General features: G+C 46.4%; 1 protein-coding gene across 8 annotated transcripts in view; it reads left to right on the top strand.

Annotated features, from left to right (window-relative positions):
• Positions 1–26,460, top strand: part of LOC135516011 (forkhead box protein P2-like) — a 106,478-nt gene that overhangs the window by 58,761 nt on the left and 21,257 nt on the right. For 3 of the 8 annotated variants that reach the window (XM_064939964.1, XM_064939961.1, XM_064939962.1), the window contains 6 exons: positions 10,615–10,752; positions 11,705–11,764; positions 12,237–12,326; positions 14,506–14,689; positions 15,549–15,810; positions 17,890–17,994. In XM_064939964.1, the coding sequence (XP_064796036.1) occupies positions 10,615–10,752; positions 11,705–11,764; positions 12,237–12,326; positions 14,506–14,689; positions 15,549–15,810; positions 17,890–17,994 (839 nt within the window). The remainder of the gene's footprint in view (positions 1–10,614; positions 10,753–11,704; positions 11,765–12,236; positions 12,327–14,505; positions 14,690–15,548; positions 15,811–17,889; positions 17,995–26,460) is intronic. The other 5 variants (XM_064939966.1, XM_064939963.1, XM_064939969.1 and 2 more) reach the window with 3 other exon arrangements.

Below are 26,460 nucleotides of genomic sequence, written 5' to 3'. Positions count from 1 at the left end.
AGATGTAATAGAGTTAGGTTGGGGGTTAAAGACGATAAAGTATTCTGGAGCATTTTTTCTTTGTGTGAAGATCAAAGTTATTGTATGGAATGAAACGCAACGATATGAAATGCAACACTTTTCCACAATTGATCCATACTATTGCAGGTCCAGAGGTGACGTGCTTGCACAACACGGCCGATTGAATCCAGGGGTTGTTCAAGGCAACTCATTTTAACTAGCTGTCATTTGAACTCGTCAACGCTCATTTTGCCTTATCGATTCATAGCCACTGTCTATTTTGGTTGTCAGCGATTTGCATGAAGGGCACAGTCACACGGCATCATCTGCTCCTGTCTTCCTTCACTCCTCCCTTTATTCTCTCCTTTATCCCGGGTTTATTCCTTCTCTCCATCCACAGTCACACGGGGGATCTATCACTCCGCTCATTTAGTCAACAATGAGACGGTTATTTGCTCTGCTTGCTTCACGGTTACGTAAGCCCCTTGACATCTGTGACTGCTTCTCAAGTTTTCTTTTTTTCTTTTTTTTTGCGGGGAGGGTTAAAATTGAAGTGCGAGAGTGTGTGCCCTCCACTCGGCTAATAAGTGCTATCAAGGAGCACTGGTTTACCTCATTACTAGCCCTGTGCATTTAATGAGAGATGGGGAAAATTGGCTTTAACCTCATCGTTAACATTTTTTCGCAGAGTCTTAACAATGGCGACACCTTCGATTGGAGTCACACTCCTGTGTACCTCATTACATGGTGGCGAAAAGATAAAGGTGCAAGCAACGTCCTCACACTTTCTTTCATTGAGATAATTCAAGTCGAGGACATGTGCCCGTGTCGAGAAGTGTTCATATTATCAGGCTCGTTCATTCAAGGATCATTTTTCTTTCGTGTTTCACGCAAAGAAATTAGCATTACTGGCAGATATTGAAGATATTAATTGTTTATCAAACAAAAGCACTTTATTCTCTATTTCTATGCAGTATTGTTAGGTCCATAGCGTTTCACCAGTTGGGCGCACTGCATACAGAAAATAATGGGTTTCACAACCCAGTGAGTGATCTGCAAATTGCTGTACTTGTGCAATACTTGTGAGGAGTGGGGAATAGTATTGGATGGGGGGAGTAAGTCTTTGTGATAGCGCCAGCAGCAGGTCCATGACCGATCCACGGGCTCTAATAACAGCAGAGAATGGTAAATATTGAATATTTACATTTGCTTACTCCCATCCTCTCCTCATGTTAGCGATATGAATCAATATGAATCGGGGGCCGCGTGAGCAGCGTGTAGTGACTCTAGTTAATCCATCTGTTGATCCGGCCTTTATTGGCGTCGTCACCTCTTTGTTTTAAGTTGTCCGGACAGAAAGTCTTTGCAGAGCGGTAGTAGGCTAGTCCGTTGTGTTCAGGTGTATATCAACTCGACATCGTTGCTTTGATTGTTGCTTTAGCTGTGCGGTTTTCTTTCCCGAGTCCGCCATTTTGACTTGTCTTTCTATTGTTAATAATGAATATTTGTATCGTAGTCAAAAGGCACGATAAGTCGTACGGTATGTATGCTGTACGCGATAATGTAACTATTCAGGGCCCATGTCACCCAAGAGATTCGTAATAACACTGTCAAATGTTCATATGGAACTCTTTTATGGGGCTGTTTTGCCGATCTTCCAATTGAGTTTACCCAACAATCTAGCTTTATTTACCTGGATTACAAGGCCAAAAAGCTCCATGTCTTCCACGCTTCAATAGTACCTGTCGTGATTGAGTCACCAGCAAAACTAACTGCATGTGTTCCTCTGCAGGTATCAGAGAAATTGATCCCCTTGTCTTATTAAAGCAGCTAGAAACATGGAATGGATTAATATTAGTGTGACAGGCCTGCTTACTGCTTATACACTTCTAAGTCACTGATAAATCCCAGAGTTTTCCAGTATTTAAGAGCAGGGAAGACAAATACACTGTAGATTATTTAGTACACAAGCATATAAATGCATCAGCTTGCAATTTTAATTACTTGTATTAACGGCTAAAGGCTCGCGCTTGACTAATTCTATCCGGTGGTTCATCGCGGTGTTGACGCGGCGACACAAGCTGCTTTTCCACATTTGCGTAATGTGACAGGTCTATCATTACCCAGTAAGCCCATGGGAGCGCTCAATAAACACCTATTTCTCCCAGTAAATCCCCTCGCCTTCACCATGCTGCTTACAAGGATTTCCCAAGGCACACAACACCCTCTCGTCTCTGTTCTACTGTTATACCCTCCCTCTCACTGTGGCAATATCTATCTCCCTGAACGCATTTATACACTGACATTTGGAATACAAATAAAGAGACGGGCGAGATGACGAATAGGGAAGGGAGGATTATCGAGGCCTTTGCAGTCTGACAATTGTTCTCCCAAACCAAATCACCATCTCAAGTTGTCAGACGCCGTCGATAAGGCCCCTGTTAGTTTGTTTGTTGTCTATTGTCTGATTCCCTCCTCCCTTGATGTGGGCTGGGCCCTGGCCGCCTTAACGATCCACCTGGGACGTATGTGCCTTAAACACGCTGGGTACACCACAAAGCCTGGCACGGTGACACATGTATAACGTGTGCGCTGAACAACGATGGCACCGCGCCGTGTGGGAGGCACGTTAGGTGTTTTCGGGGGGGGGGGGGGGGTTGAGTAAACAGCTGTATATGGGCTGGATCAGCGTGTACATGTCAGGGAGCGAAGGGCTGCCATGGCGGTAGGACATGTCACATTGATGAACACAGCATAAAGAAGGTGGGGGGGTGCTCCGCTGACCTCCTCTGAAGACCGTTGGAAAAGGTTGACCAAGCCCAACACACACACACACACACACACACGGTGTGAGAGGCGCATTTAACGAGGTGATCGCACCGCACTGTAGATTAACAAAGGAGGTCTTCACTCTGTGTGTCAAAGACACCCCGTGGTGGAGTAGCTAGCTAGGCCCTCCATGCCTCTTCAGATTATGCAACCCAGACAATAGATCAGTGCCAGAGGTTAAAATTGGATTTGCCCCTCAGCTCTATTAGCATAAAAGACATAGGAAGACTCTCTAGCCTCTCCCTCGTTGACTTTCCCTGACTCTCTAGTAGTTGACGGTTAACCATCAGCCATGCAAAACCCGAGCCGTGACAGGTGTTTTCGAAAGCAGTTTCTCTTTAATGCAATGTTGCCAAGGAGTGTGCCAACCAACACTATGTCGTGTTTTTAAGGCAGTTTAACGGTAATGACACCAAGTATCATGCCACCAAATCCACCTGGTACGAACATACAGTGCAGTGGTTGAACTCTGAACCGTGTAAAATGACTGACTGTTCTAGGTTGGCTGTTGGTTGGTTTTATGGATGAGAGGAGCTGTATTATAAATATGATGTTGGCTCTTGCCTTTCTACGTGGTTTAGTGACTCCAGATCTGCCTCCCAATCAGACTGTGGGCACTGGGCCATCCTGAGGGTGTCACTGTTTTAAAGGTCGCTGCCATACATCTCATCACAGTGAAATATCCCTACGCCACTTTCCTTAACATTCATCTGACTATAGTCCCCCATCTGGAACACGGAACACTGAGAAAAGGCTACAGAGACATTGGTGGATAAAGGTAGGAAACGTAGGCTGAGGATGGTATTTTACATTTACATGTATTAATATCTATCTGCTCTGCATTCCCCCTGGTAGTGGTAGGATCTCGAAGTAGGAGGGAGAAAAAATTATCACAGCGGAAAAACATTTTGTTATTATTCATGAAGAAACCTTCTGTTGACTCTTGGAGAAGGAGGAGAAAAAAAAAGTGTCAGCACATTTTTCCTCAAACACCCTCGGTGACTGCATGCTTTTGTAACAAGAAAACAAGATTTTATTCCCCCCCCCCCATCTGTGTTAGTTACACACACCTACAGGACAAGATTGCTAAATTGCGAGGACAGAGGAGGTTCATCATTGTGATGCAAAAGGAGTTGAAATATAACCCCAAGGCGAGTGGCGGCAGAGGAGAAGAAACATGAAGAAAGTGCGACGTCCCCAGACCTTTGATGTAGCAGCAACAAATGTACCTTCAGACAGAAGATGCATGGAAGCAATAAACGAGTTATACCAGACCCTTACACATGCAATCTGATTATTCTGGCCCGGGTGTTAATTGGATACTACCTGGCAGATCTGATACGAGTAGCAGCCCTGGTGGTGGGAAGCCTTTCCAAGTGATGAACTATAATTCACTGAGCTGCTTGAAGCACTTGTAATTTAGAGCGTGTCATTTGATGAAGTGGCTGATCCAGTGGTCTCTGTAGTACCTGGGACATCACAAGGCAGACTTGCTTTTCCCTCCAAGAGTACCAGCACACACCAAGACAACTGGTAGGAGACCCGTTCGGAAATACCAACTGGGAACGACAGTACAGTGTGCTAGTGTGATAATGTAGTGTGTCTGCTCCTCTCCACTAGCCACTGGAGGCTATAAACACTATTATAGACACTGTTGTAATGACATATTACAGTTGCACAGTACATGTCCTCCGCTTTATCAATGAAAAGGGAATCAGGGTTATCTACACAGAGATAGATATGTTTTGAAGGACCCCTGAGCCGACCATAACTCCCCCCCCACCCCCCACCCCAACTGTTTTATTAGATGACTTCATGCCATTGGTGTCTTTATGTTTTGATAGTTTGCATGTCCCATACTGTGCTGATTTGGGAAAATATTTTCTAATTTACTTAGCTCTAGTCCTGACAATCTGGAGTAGTGATCTCCTAATCCGAAGTGTGTGTGTGTGTGTGTGTGTGTGTGTGTGTGTGTGTGTGTGTGTGTGTGTGTGTGTGTGTGTGTGTGTGTGTGTGTGTGTGTGTGTGTGTGTGTGTGTGTGTGTGTGTGTGTGTGTGTGTGTGTGTGTGTGTGTGTGTGTGTGTGTGTGAAAAAGAGCAAGAGCCATTACATTATGTGTAACACTATGCCCACTTCTCTGAGAAGTTCTGAAAGGTTAGCAACGCTTGCAGGTAGGAAAGGAGGCCTGGGAGGAAGCCTTGGTGGTCTGGCTGTGAAGTAGCCCCCTATCAATAAGAGCCTTGCCACCATTGGCAGTAATTGGTTAGTAAATGAGCAGTGTCAGCTGAAAGGGACTGGAGGGGTCAGAAGTTCAGCAGCTCAGAGGGAGTCTGTAGTTTGTGGCCCATGGCCCCTGGGGAGCCCGGGATTGAGATGAATTAGTGGGGGACACTGGAGGAATTTCTCTCTCTCTCTCTCTCTCTCTCTCTCTCTCTCTCTCTCTCTCTCTCTCTCTCTCTCTCTCTCTCTCTCTCTCTCTCTCTATCTCTCTCTCTTCTCTGGGCTAAAATGGGTCTAACACCTTAATTAACACTGAAGCTTGTCTCTGCCAAGCAGCTCAAGTAATTACCACCTTACGCCCCTCCATTTCTCATTTTATTTATCTTAACAGTATCTGTGGCAGCACTGAGACCGTTTAGCTCGTGCTGAAGAGACCCTAACGTTATTCACTCCATTCAGTCTCCCATCTCCGGCCCTGTTTATGCCTCAGTCCCACATCTAATCGGGAACTTCCCCCACTTATTACCGCTAAGTGAATTCTACCGAAATTGAGAGAAATTCACATCTTTTTTTCACCCCTTAATTGTTTAAGTTTTAACTCTGACACTGTGGGATATCTCCTACTCCGGCCTTTAGTGTAATTTGATTTGGTCATAAATCCACTGTCCTAAAGATAAGCCCAATTGCGTATAATCGCAGAAGGTGCATTCATCTGCCCATTGGTCCGGTTCGATGCAGAGAGCCACCGAGCGGCGGTGCGTTTTTAATCGCACAATTCTCAGTCAAATCAAACAAAATACGAGGCCTCTCACCGGAAATAAACCGCAACTGCTGCCTTGGCGGAGTCTAGAGGTACCTGATCACTTCTCTCCGGAGAAGAAGTTGACCTTTTGCAGCCGTGAAGAGGTTTGTTTCGTTCTCTGGCACGGAGTGTGACGAGAGAGAGAGAGCACCTTAATGATGTGCTTGTTCTTGTGAGGGGCAGCCAATGTTTTCTCATCAGGATCCAATTTAAAGGTCCTTTGTTCTGCACTCAGACTTTGGACCTAAGCAGCAAACCACATGTCCTCCAAAGTTCAAGTTGATAGTTGTCGTCTTTCCTGTGTGCCTTCCTCAGCTTTCTTAAAGGAAAGGAAATAAACAAATAGTGAGCAAACAGAGAGCGCCCGAGACCGCTTTGATTGCCATGCTGTGTATTGTTTTGTTTAGAATCATGTTAACCCACATACCAATGACATGATGTGTTACTTTTTGAGGATTTGGAGTAGGATCATTTTGGAACACGCCCATTTGGGAACAATTTGCACATACACAGAGGTAGCAAAACTGTACTTCAAATCTATGATACTCTCCCACTTAACATACTGCTGGACTAGTTGGGCCCAAGCTTGCTGTACAACATTAAAACCCATTCAGTCTGTCTACAAACTGTCTCTCAAAGTGCATGATGGAAAGCCCAATAGCCATCGTCACAAAGGCCAATCAGACTCGTGAACAAAATCCCTAGGTGTGTATTGCCGCTTTCCATGTTTTCTGTAGCTCGTGAGGTGCAGAAACACTGTTGCTTTTATGTATTTTGTTTTGTTGCTTTTTGCGCTATTGCTCTGTCTGCGTGCTACGTGTTGCTTGTTCTATGTTTCTCTGTCTGCGTGCTACGTGTTGCTTGTTCTATGTTCTCTGTCTGCGTGCTACGTGTTGCTTGTTCTATGTTTCTCTGCCTGCATGCTACGTGCTGCTTGTTCTATGTTCTCTGTCTGCATGCTACGTGCTGCTTGTTCTATGTTTCTCTGTCTGCATGCTACGTGTTGCTTGTTCTATGTTCTCTGTCTGCATGCTACATGTTGCTTGTTCTGTGTTTCTCTGTCTGCATGCTACGTGCTGCTTGTTCTATGTTTCTCTGTCTGCATGCTACGTGTTGCTTGTTCTATGTTCTCTGTCTGCATGCTACGTGTTGCTTGTTCTATGTTTCTCTGTCTGCATGCTACGTGCTGCTTGTTCTATGTTTCTCTGTCTGCATGCTACATGTTGCTTGTTCTATGTTTCTCTGTCTGCATGCTACGTGTTGCTTGTTCTATGTTCTCTGTCTGCATGCTACATGTTGCTTGTTATATGTTGCTCTGTCTGCATGCTACGTGTTGCTCATTGTTTGTCTGTATTATTATTGTAATTGTTTTCAATAACCTGCCCAGGGACTGTGGTTGAAAATTAACTGGCTGGCTAAAACCGTCACTTTTACTGAAGCGTTGATTAATGTGCACTGTCCCTGTAAAAATACACTCAAAACTCCAAATATATATATTTTGAAACATCCATTTCTGTTATTTCCGTCCTCCCCAGTTACCAACCTCAAATGTAGCCAATTTTCAAATCATTTAAGAATAGATTGGTAATGTAGTTCCTTTGGCTGACAGAGGAGCTACTGTAGCTAGCTAGCCTAGCGTTGTTGGATATCATGGTGGTTGTCTGATCCTGTGTGTGAGAGGACCGTTCATTGTCTGCCCGTGTTTATGACGGCGACGGTCCCTGTAAATGCTCATTAATTTTGTCCCTTCGTGGCAAAATCATTTCGAGGAGAAGCAATTCAGCCTCTGTTCCTTTCAATTCACTGCTCTTGTCAATCAAGCGGCCCGGGCTGCGGTATCCTGCGGAATGGAGGTGTTATATTCCGGCAATTATCATGTCATATACTCGAAAATGTAAATGAACGTGTGTAAAATTAAATTTATGGGTTGTCAGTGAAGAATAAGAACCAGGAGAGCAATTACTTATCGTCTTTCATCTTGGAGGCTCTGATACGTCAAGCAGAAAAGCGTGCAGTTAAATGCCTGGAATTAGCATTGTGCTGGGGCTTCAACAATGAACCGAGGGCCGGGGCCTTCCTCTCCTCCGCCTCGCCTGCCTCTCTTTTTGTTTGGGGAAGAGCGATGAAATGAAGATGATTATCATCCATCACTCGCTAGCTAAAAAGCTAATGAAAGCGGGAAAGCCACTTCCGTGACTTCATTTGTTGCCTGTTTTTCAATTTTCGGTTTTGAATCCCCTCGTCTTCCTTGTCAGGATGTGTAGGCTTTTTCCCTGGCTTGTTGTTCAGATACAGTATTATCCCCATCCTGTACAACTGGGCTAGTAATGCATGTATACGCACTCCTTACAGAACACATGGTGTTTAGTGGTGTAGTGATTCATTATATGATATTGTATGGTTATGTCTTTTCACTATTTACATGTTTACATTATTTTTTTTTTAAACAGACTCACACCAGGTTCCCCTTTCGTCAACCCCATTAACCGCAGGATCCTCATTCAAGTAGCCAATTAATGGGTTTTAATGAAAGCATTGTCATCCTGTCCACCACAATTCAACGGGGTGGCCCCCAGGGTAATTGCAAGTCTCTGATGTATCTTAAGGTTTAATAACACTGAAGGTGGAAGCACAGCGCGTTTAGTTACGTGCAGATGTTTCATTTGTGACTTGTGTTGCTTTGTTCGGCCCCTTTCTTTTGTGTCTGCTTAACGAAGTGCGGAAGAGAGTGAGGCTACTGCTATACCACAACAGCCTTCACACACACACACGCACGCCCGCACGCACACACACACACACACACACACACACACACACACACACACACAAACACACACGCGCACACACACACACACCCACACACACACACACACACACACTCTCTCTAAGACCCTAATGAACAATGGTGTCCAGTCTAGGATTTGTTTGAATACGAATGTGGCGGTGCGGCGGGGAGGAGGAGGAGGAGGAGGATGGGGCTGGGGATGGAGTTTGACCTTCAGCTGTGATTTTCAGTTCATCAGGATTAGTCAAGCTGGGCGATCAGGAGCGCTAATGCATAATGACTTCTAAAATGAAAAATGTGTAGTGACCATGCAAATGTCTCAGCTAATCAAAGAGGGGAACCTGGGCCGAGGAGAGGAGGGATGAGCAAAACAAGGACGTGTCAAGGCCTGAGAGATGGGGGGGTTACAAGGAGAGATGTATGGAAAGTAATCAAGCAGCTTGATTAGAGAGCAGCGTTTCACGTTAGGGGGACAGGAGGGTCTTATTGGCCCTTTTTGTCATGCCGTCGTAGTAGTATACTTTCATAGCGACTATGTGCTAAACGATGAACAATTAGCGAGGGCTATGGAATGGCCACGACGACTTCCTAAAAGATTCAGTATAGTCCCATTCTTTAAAGATGCCCGCAAGAGATTTAATCAGTCTTATTTGAGCTTAAGATACTGTTTGGTAGACTGTTCTGCATCTGCAATGGTTGGATGTGTCATATCATAGCCTGTGTAATAGAATATTAAAATGCTCAAAGCCCTTACAGTCAAATAACACTTTCAGATTAAACCGTTGGCCCCAACAGGTGAAAGTGAAAGACTCTGGGGAGAGTTTCAAATTCCTCCGTTCAGCCGCTTTGAGTTTTTGTTCCAAACTTCACTGCGGCGTGGAAGAGTAAACAAACTCGTTCCAGCGTTTGTTTTCATTCCAGTCATTGTAAAAAATACAAATAAATTAAATACCAGGCATGAAGAATTGAAAAAAAAAAGTGATATAAACATTAGAGCTACATTCCCCTGTTGCTATGTGCTCATGCAGGCAATCAAAGTGAGAAGCAATGAAAAGTTGGATCTTTCTTGCTTTGTTATTGATCTGTGGTGTTAGAAAGTCACTCTCTACTGTCTTACAAGACTTTGGCTGAGAACAATCTGTCTTTGTTTTGTTTTGGGGAAGTTCTCTCTAGCAGTCTTGACAGCAGCTAGTAGTTGAATGATTCTTATCACCTGAAAAAAATGTCACACGTTTTTCAAAAGGACACGTCAGTCAGGAGAAAGAATTGAACCTCTGGCTGCTTTTCCTGAGAATGAAGAAGTAGCAGAAGTTCTGTGCTCCGCAGAAAGGCAGCTGGTAATTCCACTCTATAAACAGAATTGTCTACTAGCACCAATCGCTCTTTTCCTCTCGGAGAAAGCTTCTCTAAGAATCATCTCCCTCTCTGTCTCTCCAAGGCTCTTTCTGAGTGATCTCCAACCCCAGGGTCTGTCTGGGTGCTTGCATGCTGATTGTGCATACCAAGTGTCCACTTCAACTGTGTTATTTTAATCAACTTTGGAGTTGTGCATTTTCCTGCTGTTTCACAATGGCCGCCACTGATAGGCATGCCTAAGGCGGTTCAAGGGTTCAGCTAATTAGGGTATACGTCTATTTAAATCCCTCTCTTCTCCCAGCGGGCGGACTGTCAAAAATAAGGCAAGGAAACACAAAGGCACAGCACCCATCCATCCTTCAGCACAGAGTGCCACAGCACAAGGGTGACGGGAGACATGCTTTCTCTACCTTTTGGTCCCCAATTACCATGCTCCCAGTGGGCTCTGAGGCCAGACCTGATGAATTCTCTCTCTCTCTCTCTCTCTCTCTCTCTCTCTCTCTCTCTCTCTCTCTCTCTCTCTCTCTCTCTCTCTCTCTCGCTCTCTCGCTCTCTCTCGCTCTCGCTCTCTCTCTCTCTCTCTCTCGCTCTCTCTCTCGCTCTCTCTCACCCACCCTCCAGGTGCCGGTGTCGGTGGCCATGATGAGTCCCCAGGTGATCACCCCCCAGCAGATGCAGCAGATCCTCCAGCAGCAGGTCCTATCCCCTCAGCAGCTCCAGGCCCTGCTCCAACAGCAGCAGGCTGTGATGCTGCAGCAGGTACCTAACATATACACACACACCTAGTAGATACACACAGAGAGACACGCACAGTAACACACCCACCAACACAATCACATACACACAGAGAGACATTCACCGAGACATACACACACACATAGTTACATAGTCATATGCGCACAGTTACATGCATATGGTCACATAATGCCTGCACCCATTGAACCGCACACACACACACACACACACACACACACACACACACACACACACACACACACACACACACACACACACACACACACACACACACACACACACACTGCCTGTGTAGCACTGTATTCACAATACACTTAATGTACAGTACATCTACGCCCGCTGCGCCCTTGACACAGTTATAAAAGAGAGACTAGAAGTGACGCACTTGACCACGTCACAAGCAATTACCTGTATCCCTCCGAGGGTCTATTTCCTGGGAGCCCTCGGGAAAGGTAAAAGGTGTCAGGACAAATACATAGTTACTGTAGTTATGAGGAAGTCAATGAAAGAGGGGTGGAGCCAGTACAGGAAGTGAGACAGGCTGGGTTACATGTGGAAGGAGCTGACTTGTAATTTCATCATTACTTCCTAGATAGACTACAGTGAGGAAAGCTTTAAGTAGGGAATTACTGTTTCATTAACTACCCTCTTTAGTGGAATTTATGAATGAATTTAGTTTCAGGAAGATATCCCATGCAGGCTAGAAACGGATTTATATTCTTTATAAGACTTTTATTTACCCTACTGTACCTCCTCTATCTTCAGGAGTCACTGAGAGTCGCATAGACAGCAGAGAGTGGATGTTATGTGTGATGTGTGTTAAACGCCTTCCGTTTAGAGTGATGAATCCGTTCCTTTGAGTGTGCTGCATTCACTTTAAAGCATTTCAGTGCCTGTCAAGACATTAGACCAAAAACTGTATACTAGTTAATATGATTAATTGTGCCCCCTCCAGTACTGTGCGAGGCCATTTAAAGTCCATATGGAGAAGACATGGCGGGAGAGCGAGACTACAGTATGTGTCCCCCCCCCCCCCCCTCCTGCTAGAAAATGAATCAGATTATGTATGGCACTTCAAATATGTGTTGTACGTAACCAACATGTGTCGGTGTTGTCGTGGCACCTCATTTTCAACAACAGCAGCAACAACAAAAACCACACAAAAAAAACAACGACAAACAAAATTAATTACAACGTGTCAGAACCTTGGCGAGTGCTCTTTTTGCTGCTCTAGTATAGAAACAGATTCCTCGTTAGCTTTACAAACACATTGCTACAGTATTATAACATATGATCAATATACTCTGTCTCAGTAAATCGAGGCTTTCCACTGCCCAAAACGACACACACCGTACCAATAAAACCAACAGCAAAAAAAAAAGCATTTGCCAATGTCTATTTACATAGCCAGAAGATAATATGGACATTCTCCTAGGTTATCTGGAATATTTTTTTGAATCATCTATCTCTCTTTCTTCCCCTCCCAGCAACATCTGCAGGAGTTTTATAAGAAACAACAGGAGCAGCTACACCTGCAGCTTTTACAACAGCAGCACCCTGGAAAGCAAGCAAAAGAGGTGGGTTTCAGACCCGTAATGGCCTGACAGTGGAAGTGGGAGGAAATGTAAGTACAGGGAAGAAGTCTAGATGATGTCTGTTCTGGCTGTCTCACTCAGTTCGGTCTTCAGGTTAGCCGCCGTGGTTTGGGGGAAACCTTCCCGTGTTCCTGGGATTCCACAGACCAAGCTAGCTAATCCAAAACCAGTGTTCTCTAATGTTAGCTAATCCAAAGCCAGTGTTCTCTAATGTTAGCTAATCCAAAGCCAGTGTTCTCTAATGTTAGCTAATGGTTCACCCAGTGTTACGGTATGTGCCTTTGATGGACAAAGCACTGACACTTGTTACCTGCCACTGGGGGAGACTTGGGGAGAAATTACGAGGGGGGGGGGGTGGGGGGGGGGGTTCTCTCCCTCCTCCTAAAACAAGTAAATGGATGGACGTGACGTTAAATAGCTCAAAAGCCCGGTTTGAGCCGAGAGAGAGGACCGAGTCACAGGGTCTGCTGATTAATGAACTGCTTCTGTGGGTTTGGGCCGAGTGCGAGGAGCAGAAAAGTTAGAGTGTGACGCTCTCATAAATCACACTGACAGCCCGCCAGTCTACCGGGCGAGGCTCGCAGTCTGTCACAGGAGCCGAACATCGTAGCACGCCACGCACTGCGCCCGGGCCAAATCTAAACAAAACTTGGGGAAGCAGTTAAATTGATCAGAAAAGGTATCGCAGGCACCTTTTCCCAGACACATCTCTCTACCTCTCTCCCTCTCACTCTATCCCCTCCTCCCTCCCTCCATCTCGCTCTCTCTCTGTCCCTTCAAGCGGCCCATTATGTGGACCGTACAGGAAGCTGCTGCTGACCTCCCGGAGGCTTTGTTTCTGTTTGGATTTGTGAATAGAATTTTCAGCCCTCCGTCGCCATCAAATATGGAATAGAAATCGCTCCCTTATTTCTCCAGAGACGGCGGGTCCAATCCACATGACTTGCTCCATTATGCAGTCTGTTTTCCAGTGAGCGCATCACAAGTTTTGCCTGCCCCCCCATCCCACCCCCCAGGCTAGAAAGGAAAGGGTCTTCCACTGCAGCTTGTCTCTCTGTGAAGTGTGACGTATCCTCAGGAGTGTCTCTCCACAACTCGATGGCCACCTTGGTCTTGTGATTCTTGTCAAGAAAAGCAAAACGTTCATCCTAGACTCTCCTATGATAACAAGCCTTTCCTTGAGCGAATTAAAACAAATTGCAATGGAATCTGATAGCAGAAGGATAGTGGAGGAAAAAGAGAGGCGGACAGAGAGAGAGAGACAGAAAGAGGGAGAAAGAGAATAAGAGAGGAGGGAGAGAGCGATGTGGAGCTAACAGAGCCAGTTGTATGATAGCTCCAGTACCTCCCATGATTCCTAATAGACCACCAGAGATCTCATCAACAGCCCACTGAGGACTAAACATGTTTAGCTGTGAAAAAGAGGTGCCATTAAACTGGTAATGAAGTCATGCTCAGTTCTTGGCATGTTTGCTGTTATAGAAACGGATTATACCATGGTGATACACAGTTACCTGTCTTGATCGACATCTGCAATAACATCAGCTTCTAGTTCTGATTTACTGTTGTATTTGTGTCTGCTGTGGGATAGTACTGTCATGATTAAGCCACAAAAGTCTGGGCGTTTTTCCCCCTTGTTTTTCTGTGGTTGCTTTGGCAGTTGTTTCTTGTTGTTGTTGTTGATGTTATTGTTTAGCTCGGGCTGTCTGGCTGGCCCAGTGGTAAACAGGGTTGGGGGGGGGGGGGGGGGGTAATGCTGGTGTGCTCAGTTGCTGTAAATCTCCCAGCGGAAATCTGTAAATCTCGGCCCCATAAGCTGGGGAGGGGGGGATTGCCCAGGGCTTAATATCATACAGAAAACTCATCTCATCGCAGTCTGGAGGGGAGAGTGCAGTCTATCAGCCCAGTGTGCCTAGCTATGCCTCGTTCTGCAAGAGGAGGAGACAGAATAGAACAGGAACTAGGCATAAAAAGGAGGCGAGGAAAAAGAGAGAAAGGAGAGAGGAAGAGAGACAGGCAGTAGTTAAGATCATGGAAGGAGCATCGGCAATTCAAGTATCCTCGTCGTCGGTGTTGGGCACCCACTTTCTTGTTAATTTGTGTAATTTGTGCTCCTTTCCTCCTCCACTCCTCCTCCTCCTCCTGCTCCTATTCACTATAGCAACAGCAGCAGCAGCAGCATCAGCAGCAGCTCGCCGCCCAGCAGCTCGTCTTCCAGCAGCAACTCCTCCAGATGCAACAGCTCCAGCAGCAGCAGCACCTGCTCAACATGCAGCGCCAAGGCCTGCTCTCCCTGCCCCCGGCCCCAGGACAGGCAGCCCTCCCCGGGCAGACCATGCCACCAGGTAAAGGGGTGGCTGAAGGGAGTGAAGGGGGAGAGGAGGGGGAAAGGAGAGAGCCTGGGGCTGGGGGGCTGGGGGGCTGTAGCGCACGTGACTGCCGGCGGCCACACCACTCTATCTATCTCTCTCGCTCTCTTCCCTTTTTGTTTCTACCTCTTTCGCTCTCCCTCAGCTCTGCCTGTCTCTCTGTCTCTTCCCGTTGTCTGCGAGTGTTTTTTTTTCTCTCCCTCTATTCCCTCGCTCCCTGCTCACCCCTACCTCTCTGTGTTTTTGTTGTTGTTGTTGTTGTTGTTGTTTACTGCCTGTCTCACAGTAGGCAGCGAAGAAAAGAGACAAGAGGAGCCGCTTCCATTTTCTCTCGCCTCGCCAAGAAGTAAACACGTTTACCAAAATGGCAGGCGATAAAAACAACAACAACAACAACAACAAGAAACAAAACAAAGGGGGTTAATTACCAGTGTGGGGCTGAAACAAAAGAACAATGCTCCGTTTATCTAGCTAGATAATATCATTTGTGCTAACTGAATTCTGCTTCCTCTATGAATGTAATCCAGTGGCAGCCAGTGTGGATCGATGCCCGTGGATCCCTGTAGATTTCATTGTAACACTGCATTCTTATTAAGCAGAACCGCTGACAAGAGATCATCCCAGTTAATCTCTCAGTGTAGCCGTGTGCCATTTGGTTAAAAGACTAAGCCTGAGAGGTGTGTCAACAAATAAACAGTAAACAGGAGGAAGTTATTTGTGTTGGTTTGCGATGACTCTGTGTTTACGTAGTCTACAGTACATCATCTCCGGGCCCAGTAGTGATTGTGTAAATGGATTGTAACTGTGTTGGTCCTCTGTTTCTCCCCTCTGCCAGCTGGACTGAGCCCAGCAGAGCTCCAGCAGTTGTGGAAGGACGTGACCGGCGGCGGCCACAACATGGACGACAACGGCATCAAACACGGCGGCGGCGGCCTGGACCTGACCACTACCAACTCTTCCTCGACTACCTCCTCTACCCCTTCCAAAGCGTCTCCTCCCATCTCCCACCACTCCATCGCCAACGGCCAGTCTCCCGCACTCAATTCCAGAAGGGAGAGAGAGCGAGAGAGGGAACGGGAACGGGAGAGGTACGGAAAGTGAGCTACTCGTCCGCCACCCACTACACAACACATTGTAGACACAAAAGTTAGGGCGCACAAAAGGCTTGTTGTCGGCTGGTAGTTGTTTGTTGTTTCAATGGCTTTTAATAATGTACAAATACATTTTATATCTGTCTATAGAAACTCCCGATCAAAGTATTTGCCCCCCGTTTAGAAAAAGAAAAAAAAAAAAAAAACGTATTTGTTCCTGCCGGGTTGAACGTGATGTTTTGTTTGTTTGTTCAATAGTTTATTAGTGTCTTGGTAATATTCAAAAACCAGCCTCGGCCTCCCTAGAGACAGCGTAGGATGCTACTGAACACAGTTACTTACACCATATCAAAAGCAAGGAGACGAAGACACCGGCAGCAATACACACCCATGCGAGCAGAAAGCGATGGCAACCACCTCGTACATTAAGTATTTAGTGGCTCTATCTTTTGAAATTACCTTGCTCCTCCGCTTGTCATGTAAACAAAATACGTGACGCCAAGGTGGTATTTTAGAATGTTTGTCCTTGTGATGCCGCCTTTGTATGTGGTTCCGACTGTAAGAAAACACTGTTCACATATGTCTGGTTCTATGCATTATTCAAGGCTCTTTCCTGCGATATATGAAGAATGTGGCGTAGTGGAGCGGTGAGGAGAGACTTCGGTGGAGCTGGATGTGTTGCGTAATTGGTTTAAAGTAGATGCTATCTGCTTCCGCCACTAAAAGGGGGCTTGAAAAAGATATCTTTAGAAGGCAGATAGAAGAGAAACAAAAACAGGAGGAAGAGGGAGGGGAAAGAGAAAACACTTTTTATCTGTTAGTGTCCCCCGGGGGGGTGTGGCGTCTCGTAATGATCGAACACGGAGTATTGTCAAGGAGAGAAGCTTACTAACACACAGTGGATCGATGGAGGGAAAGCCTGCCTGTAGAAACCGTGTGTGAGCTCTCTCACACACACACACACACACACACACACACACACACACACACACACACACACACACACACACACACACACACACACACACAAAATCCCCCTCACACACACCGACACACAAACACACACACACCCTCCAACCCGCCAAATACAGAAACAAGTGGAGCCGAAAGGTTAAACCGTCACTTTTAATAGGATGTGCTGTCTACTCGGGGTCATAACTTATTTGGGTGCCATTATCCAAGCAGAACCCCCTCTTGTCCTCAAAATAACATAAATTACGGGGAATATTATTCATCTCGTGATGAAAATTATATGGCCGTCTGGATTTTTCATGTTTACTTGAAAGCCCTCCGTCGATCGCTTTACAAGATGAAGAAATAGGGGTCGGGGGGAAAAAAGAAAAGGAAATTGGTCCCTCTATGAATGGGTTAGCTGGATGGTTTTTCATGCGTTGCTTAGGGGTTTGCAATAACACTGGATCAATAATCAGATGTTAACCATATTGCTAGGCCACCCGCCCTCATCTTTTCTCCCTTCTGTTATTAGGAACACCTTAGTCCCTTTATAGTGCACTACCTTTAGCCAGAGTAGCAAGAGCCTCATGTGCTCTGGCCAAAAGTAGTGCACTATATAGGGAGTAGGGTGCTATTTCAGATGCAGACAGTAACTTCCATCCTTGGCTTAATTAGGCTCCTTCCCCCCTCCTCCTCCTCCTAGCCTCCTTGGCAGTTGAACTATTCAATAGAACAGGGCTGAATTGACCTGCTTTGACCTGCTTGTCACTGATTGTAACCTGACAGCCACCAGCAGCCTCAAGCCATTATGGCTTTTTTGATGAATCTGACGCCAGTCTACCCTTCTCTCTCTCCTCTCTACCTCCGATCCTTCATTTTTTTTTCTCTCTGTCTCTCTCTGTCTCTTTCTCCCTCTCTGCCTTTGTCTCACTCTCTCGCTCTCTCTCTATCCATCCCCCTCTCTCTTTCTCCCCGTTCTCTTTCCCTCTCCTCACCTCTCTCTCTCTCTCTCTCTCTCTCTCTCTCATCTCACACTCTATCCATTGCTCCCTCCTTCTCTCTCCTTTTCTCCCACTGTCTCTCTCCCTCTCTCTCTCTCTCTCTCTCTCTCTCTCGCCCTTCTCTCCTCAGCTCATTACATGAGGAAAGCGGAGCCTCCCACCCCCTCTATGGTCATGGGGTGTGCAAGTGGCCCGGCTGCGAGAGCGTCTGTGAGGACTTCGGACAGTTTTTGAAGTAGGTTTATTCTGAGAATGTACTCTACGATGTGTCTTACTCACCTCCCCTTTCCTGTACTCACCGACCTCATATATCATCATGTCTTAACTTACACCGTGAATTTACTTCATGACTGTGCATTACGTTACAGTCTCCTGTGTTAATACAACAACAAAAAACTACAAGCTCGATGACAGTTGCGTTTAACAACCACGGGCCAAGACAACGGCCCCCATGATATCCGATAAAGCTTCATGTCGCCCAGCCAAGCGCCTCTCGTGCCTCTTTCCCACAGCAGAAACGTTGTATTATGTTCCATGGTATAAAAGTTGCCATTCATCAACTAAGATGAGCTTAGCTGCTGTACATATTTTGTTTCTCAGTAATGAAGCTGAAGAGGCCTATTCTGGGTTATTTTCCACAGTACCAGAGCGGCTCTTTGCGAGCTTAATCGAGGGGGGCCCAACAAAGAGATAAACACGCTTGCATCTCAGTGGGGATATTTGAACGTGCAGATTGTATAGACTGTCAGGCGGCTGGCTACATTAACTCTAGATGTAATTGATCTCCGATTTACACCCAAATCTCCTCTTCAGCGCGCAGAGTTGTCTGATAGGCTGGTGTTCAGCCTGATAGGCTGGTGTGCCTGATGGCCTCAAAAACGAATGGCAACTTGTAAGGACGCGCAGGGGGCCCCACAATGGCTGCATTCAGTGTTGTCATGGCGCCTGCGGACGGACTGAATGAACTCTTCATGCTCCATCAACAATTTAGTTAATTAGCTCATTTGTAATTGGTCTGCTTTGTTGTCTGGGATGTTAGTGGGGGACATCAAAAGGGGAAGGTGTTCGCTAGTGCCATAGATTACAGGTTATCACGTTGCCACACTGGAGGAGCGAGGCTCTTTCTCTCTCTCTCTCTTCATTCGAAAAGAGAGAAAAAGGGGCCGAAGCGTTCATTGGAATATTCTAATTAGATTTGTAATTAACTGAGAAATAATGATCGCGTGGAGCGTTTTCACGGGTGTAAATGTTCATGTAAATCCCACACAAACTCTTTTGAAATTGGGATATTGTTCTATTTTGGGGAGGCGGATTCTTCCTTTAGATTACAGTGCTGTAACTCCATAACAGTGGTTCTGTGATGACATGGAAGCCCACTAGGGCCAAACCAGAGTTGTAGGATTTAGGTCAGGCAAAACCAAAGGCAGTAGCTTGGTTAATTATGCAGCCGTCTGCAGCACCAGCATGTGCATTAGGGCTAATGTGTTGTCGGTGCAAAGAGAAATGACTGAAAGAAATGACTGAAAGCCATATAATATACAAAACCTCTACAGACCCCACAAGTGAGACAGACAAGACATTTCATGTGCATAATAACAACTTGTCTGTTCAACGTAAAGGCCAACAATAGACGCACCTTTGAATTCATTATTTCCAGGTGTATTTATATGGATATGATGTGCTTATCCCCAGGGGAAGATGCACTGCGTGGAGCAGCATGGTGGATGTCGCGAGCAAAGATTTGCTCAGGAAAGGCAGTATAGTCAATACTATAAGGTTACATTATAAACTGGGTGGATCGAGCCCTCAATGCTGATTGGCTGACAGCCGTGGTACATCAGACCGTATACCATGGGTATGACAAAACATTTATTTTTAGTGCTCTAATTATGTTGGTAAGCAGTTTATGATCGCAGTAAGGCACCCCCGGGGTTTGTGACATATGGCCAATATACCACGGCTGTGGTACAAGGGCTGTGTCCAGGCACTCCGCGTTGTGTCGTGCCTTAGAACATCCTTTAGCTGTGGTATACTGGCCAAATACCACACCTCCCTTATTGCTTAAGTATATTCTGGTGGAGGCCCTGGAGCAGAGGAGAAGTTTACCTTGCAGCTTGAGAAAGATGTTGGTTGTGTGTGAGACTGCATGGCTACAGCAGATTAGTGGTCTATAGTCATGCACTCAGTTCACTTTGTCTTATTGAATCCACCCGCTACTGTACATTGCCTTCCATGTAAACACGGCTAAGTATGTTTACTGTATGTGTCACGCCCTGACCTTAGTTCCTTTTTTATGTCTCTATTTTGGTTTGGTCGGGGCGCGGGTTGTTTTTCAATGTTTACTTTTCTATGCGTTTGGCCAGAGGCAGCTGTCTATCGTTGTTTCTGATTGAGAACCATACTTAGGTAGCCTTTTCCCACCTGGTGTTTGTGGGTAGTTGTTTCCTGTTTTGTGTTTTCACCTTTCAGGACTGTTTCGATTTTCATTTCTTACATTCACTTTGTTATTTTGTATTTTCGTGTTCTGTGTTAATAAATGATCATGGACACTTACCACGCTGCGTTTTGGTCCAATCCTTCCTACTCCTCATCCGATGAAGACGAAGATCGTTACAGAACTACCCACCACCAACAGACCAAGCAGCGGGGTAAGGAGGAGCAGAGGGTTCGGGACTCCTGGACTTGGAAGGAGATATTGGACGGTAAGGGACCCTGGAGTCAGGCTGGGGAATATCGCTGCCCGAAAGCTGAACTGGAGGCGGCGAAAGCGGAGAGGCAGCGATATGAGGTAAGGCATCGCAGCAGGCACGAGAGGCAGCCCCACATGAGGAGATTGGCGGAGTCAAGTGATAGACCTGAGTCAACTCCCTGTGCTTACCGGAAGCAGCGTAGTACTGGTCAGGCACCATGTTATGCGGTGAAGCGCACGGTGTCTCCAGTGCACGCTCATAGCCCGGAGCGCTATAGACCAGCCCCCCGCAAGTGCCATGCGAGAGTAGGCATCCAGCCAGGGTGGATTGTACCAGCCCGGCGTGTTTGGTCCCCGGTACGCCGTTTCGGCCCACGGTATCCTGCGCCGGCTCTGCGTACCATGTCTCCGGGGCGCTGGGAGGATGCTGTTCGTCCTATGCCTGCCTTCCGCCCGTGCCGGGCGAATGTGGGCATTGAGCCTAATGGAGAGGTGCGGGATCTCCAGTGCTCCCCCACAGCCCGGTTCGACCTGTGCCTGCACTCTGGAGGGGCCGGGCTAATGTGGGCATTCAGCCTGGAGGAGTGGTGCCAAGGCTGCGCACCAGGGCTCCAGTGCTACCCCACAGCCCGGTTTATCCGGTGCCTCTTCTACGCACCAGGCCTCCTGTACGTCTCCCCAGGAGGGCCCTGTGGCAGCCCCACGCACCAGGCCTCATGTATGTCTCCCCAGGAGGGCCCTGTGGCAGCCCCACGCACCAGGCCTCCTGTACGTCTCCCCAGGAGGGCCCTGTGGCAGCCCCACGCACCAGGCCTCCTGTACGTCTCCCCAGGAGGGCCCTGTGGCAGCCCCACGCACCAGGCCTCCTGTACGTCTCCCCAGGAGGGCCCTGTGGCAGCCCCATGCACCAGGCCTCCTGTACGTCTCCCCAGGAGGGCCCTGTGGCAGCCCCACGCACCAGACTGTCTCTGCGTCTTCTCCTTCCAGAGTCTCCCTCCTGTCCGGAGCCGCCAGAGCTGCCCGGCAGTCCAGAGCCACCAGAGCCGTCCGTCAGTCCGGAGCCGCCAGAGCCGCCCCTCAGTCCGGAGCCACCAGAGCCGCCCTCCTGTCCGGCGTCGCCAGAGTCTCCCGCCTGTCCGGCGCTGCCAGAGTCTCCCTCCTATTCGGGGCCCGCTGCAAGGGTCCGGGGTCGGTGGCGAGGGTCGCCGCTCCAGAGGCGCCACCTAAGTGGGCCAAGACTAAGGTGGAGTGGGGTCCACGTCCCGCGCCAGAGCCGCCACCGCGGATAGATGCCCACCCAGACCCTCCCCTATGGGTTTAGGTTTTGCGGCCGGAGTACGCACCTTTGGGGGGCTGGGGGTAGTGTCACGCCCTGACCTTAGTTCCATTTTTATGTCTCTATTTCGGTTTGGTCGGGGCGTGAGTTGGGGTGGGCATTCTATGTTGTTTTTCTATGTTTTCTTTTCTATGCGTTTGGCCTGGTATGGTTCCCAATCAGAGGCAGCTGTCTATCGTTGTCTCTGATTGAGAACCATACTTAGGTCGTCTTTTCCCACCCTCTGTTTGTGGGTAGTTGTTTCCTGTTTTGTTTTTTCACCTTTCAGGACTTTATTTTCGTGTTCTGTGTTAATAAATGACCATGCACACTTACCACGCCGCGCTTTGGTCCGATCCTTCCTACTTCTCATCCGATGGAGACAAAGATCGTTGCAGTATGGACATCTTTATAGCTTAGTTTCTCATTTAGGTTAGGTCATAGGTACACAGTAGGCTACAAAACATGTGACTGCATATATTCTTTAAGAACAGTGTAGAAAAAAAGGATTGCACAGATATACTTTACAGTAGGCATATACTTTACACTAGTAGACTAGAAAGAGGCGTTGCAGGCAATTCTCTGACAACTGGTATAGTATGGAAGGGACCCTGCTTAAAACAACTGTCTTTACAAAACAGCCTTAAAGATTCTGGGTGAGACTCCACGTCGTTGCATCCAGCCTGCGAGGAGTCAGGTTCATGTACTGTAACCGGCACATGGAAACAGACAGCAACAAAAAGACAGCGTGATCCTGGCAGAACAAAGATGGCTGCTTGTCTGCCTTGCCTTGGAGGAGCTATCGTCTGTGTCAGGGAGAGCCTTTTAATGTTTTCGGAGATGCCACTCATCTCCTCGGCAACAGCCAGGTACACACACACTTTAAAAAGGTTTACATAAAATAGGTGTCAGAATCAAATGGCACTTTAAGACGAGAACGCGAGGAAGGGGGGAAACCTAGGTAACCTGATGGTTGGTTGCTGGAGGTATGAAACAAAATATCATGCAGCGGGCGCGTTTAGTCATCTTTTGTTGTGTTGCGGGTAGGAAACTTGTCAAGATCAGCATTTAATAGCTCTTCAGTGTCTCTTTTATGTGTGTTCACCTGGAGAGCTAGCCTAGAGGTTGGCTGGCACGTTGTGTTAGCTCTGTAGTTCAAATGTAATATTAGCGTGGGAGTGTTCGAGGGGGTGTCGGGGGCGTGTGTGTGGGCCTGTGCGTGCATGTTGATGCATGTAAATGTATGTGCTTCTAAATAGTTTTGAGGCGCGTGTATTTTCAAGGTTTGGCAGGAATGAGAATAACTAACTTCACACACAGATTTGTTATTTTAGATTAGTGTTACAGTGATATGTATACATTTGCGGGCATGGTACAGTACTCTACAGTGCAATCAATGCAGAAATATTTTATTCATTCACATCACATACCTTTTAATACTCTTTTCTGTTTAGTATTATTATATAATGCTTCCTGCTCTGTTCCCTAGTTCTGTATTGATTTGCTCTCCCATCTGTGATCTCACACACACACACACACACACACACACACACACACACACACACACACACACACACACACACACACACACACACACACACACACACACACACACACACACACATCCGAGAAGAGTTAGTTACCGTTTGATTATCATCTCCAATTAAACATCCTTCAACCCGTCAGCCCATATATATTCATACCCACCATCCAAACCACCAGCATGCCCCAACCGCCAACCCCTCAGAGCAGGGTCTCCCTAAATCGATGCACCTCGCCGTCTACACAGACAATTTATCTGCCTCCTCACTTAACTCTTCCCCTCTCCCCCTCCGACGCCATGTCCCCCTCTTCCCCCTTACCCAGCAGGCAGTAGCGTCAGAGAGAGACATGGCAAGCGGAGAGAGAGGGAGAGGGAGAGAGACGTTAACCTGACCGCGAGTGTCTCTAACCGTTGCTTAATTAAACCCACAAGGCAGTAAGAAGCCCCCGGATAGGCCCCCTTAGCGCTACTCTGCCAGACGTCTGGCTGGGTGTGACAAGACCTTTAAAACTGAGGGCATTACATTAGTTATGCATATGCTGCTGTCTGGTCTGGTGTGGGTCTGCAATGTGTGTTTGTGTTACTCTGCGCCATGCTAGACAGTCAGGGAGGATGGAGGCCCCGGCCTAGCTAGCATGAAGGGTCTGGGTCGACAAAGCTGTGATAGGACACATGGACAATTAGGCACACCATACTGTGTGCTTAAAGGTATATTAGCAGGCTCTTAGAACTCTCAGTGTATAACTTCAGTATATTGTGTGTATATTTGTCTTAGTGGTCGGTGAGGATACAAAATGGACAACATAATATGATATTCCATAGGAATAACTATCCCAAAGTGTCTAACAGCCACTTCTCATAAACTAGGAACCTTTGCTTTGTTTTTGTCTAGAAAACCCTGCTATACTGCTATACTGTATTAGTGTGGCCTCTCTGTCCCTGAATCCCTGCATCTGTCAATCTCCCCAGCTCTCCCTCTTTCTTTCTGCCTTCCTGTGCTATTGGACCCATCACATTGGTTATTCCCCTCTCAAAACAAAAATCAATATGCCTGTAAAGTGACCCATAAATTATGTGGTGGCTCCAGAAATGTTTGTTCAGAGCTGTCTTTGTGAAGGCGTCCGGCCTCTCTTCCCTCGCTCACCTCTCTGTTTGTACTGCTCTGAGTCTGACTGGGCCCGGCTCATTAGGGGATATTCTGGTGACGATGACGGATAACCTGTCTCTCTCTCTCTCCCTCCTTCTCTTTTTATTGCTTGTTGTCTCTCACTCTCTCTCACACTCTTTCTGCATCTCTCTCGCTGTCAATCTCTCTCCCTCACACCATCTCTCTCTTTCTCTCTCTCTCTCTCTCTCTTTCTGTCTCTATGTCTCTCTCACTCTCTCTCTCTCTCTCTCTCTCTCTCTCTCTCTCTCTCTCTCTTATACTCTTTCTCTATTTCCCTCTTTCTTATTAATGCATAATAGCAGAGCTTGCCATTTGAATATTTCATATGCAGGCCGTAATCTGTTTGTAATCGCCTTGCTAACTGGCCAGCAGGAGAAGAAGAGGAAGACAAAAAAGGGATCATTTGAGGAAAAAAAAATGTTCGGAGGAATATCGAGAGGCCTTCTGCAGCTAATTCACAACCTCTCCCCTCCAACAGGAGAGAGAGAGAAAAAACACAGGCTGCTTGTCTGTCGATGAGAGGGAAACTTAATAAAGATTTTTTTGTATTTTTTTGTATTTGGTAATGAAGGATCTTCAGGGATAGTGGGCCAGCCCACTTGGTGCTTTTGAAGTAGCTGTAATTTATGACACACGCCATACATCAAGTGCATAAGATAGCATTATGAGCATTGAAATGAAAAGGGTATTTGCAGCATTAGTTCCCTCTTCCTGCGAGGGACGTGATTAAATGATTAATGAAATGCCCCTTTGCATGCGCATTCTGAAACAGCAATTAGACACGGGCTGGAGAAACCCACCAGTCCAGCCTCTCCCCCTCCTTTTAATGCTATCTCATTCCTGATTCATAATGGAACATATCTGAGCATTAGACCTGAAATGGTTACAAAAGCATAAAACAGGAATGAAATTGGAATGGTTTTAAATGTGCCCGGCCATAATTGAAAGGTACTGGGCTATTGTGATTACAAATGTCCCATTCCATGCTTTGATTGGCACACTAAGGCAGGCTGGCGACTACGTTTGTATTGTTTAGCATTTTGCTGTTAAACAGTAAATAGGAAAATACTATAAATATAATATATGGTGAAAAGTGTGTGTGTGCATGTATGTGAGTGTATGTGTATGTGTGTGTGTGGTGTGTGTGTGTGTGTCAGAGAGAGCGATTTAAGCTCCCACTAATGCACTGGAGGCAGTGCTGTAAATGATCATTGAAGGGTCTGCAAGCTAACCTATAATTACAGGAAAGAATGTGGCAGCTCTGGCATTTCATAACCATGTCTTCTCAAAGCCCGCTTTGTGAGTTTGTCACCAATGATAATTCAGATAGAGGCTCATTACCGAACATCACAACACTTTAAAAAACCTTTTTCGCCTTTGTAGCGTGGTGCAGGGAATAAAGGTATATTTTAATGGCGAGGTTCTTTTGTGTCCTGCAGACAAAATCCAATCAAGACGAACCGTCATCAACTGTTATGGCTGTCTGCTTTAAAAAAAAAAAATTCTAATGAAGGAGATACAGTCTGCCGCTGAATAAATGCCCACTTTGGAAGGGGAGCATTTTTTAAATGTTCTCAACGTTAAATTGCCTTTATTGTTTTCTGTAAATGAATTGGATACAAACCCATTGTGCCAGACCAGCATCTTTTATCCTCCATAGAGTAGTGCTCTGGGTAGTCACTGACTCCCATCCACACTACAGAGGGACTATTGTCATGGAAGATATGCTGCTGGAGTCATATTGGAGATGCTTTCACTGTTTTATATCAGAACCACATGCACCAGTATTACATATAATTTCAGAATGATGTTGACAACAACAACAACATAATAATAATAATAATAATAATTTGTGATAATACATAATTTAATAAATAATCATAATAAATAATCACATTTTTGCATTTTAATCATTTAAATTACAATGCTTGATTTTATGAATTTGTATATATAACATCATTAACAACCTCCCTCCCTCCCTCCCTC

The sequence above is a fragment of the Oncorhynchus masou genome, chromosome 27, assembly GCF_036934945.1.
Source record: "Oncorhynchus masou masou isolate Uvic2021 chromosome 27, UVic_Omas_1.1, whole genome shotgun sequence".
Lineage (NCBI taxonomy): Eukaryota > Metazoa > Chordata > Actinopteri > Salmoniformes > Salmonidae > Oncorhynchus > Oncorhynchus masou.
This window is presented reverse-complemented; position numbering and strand designations above follow the sequence as displayed.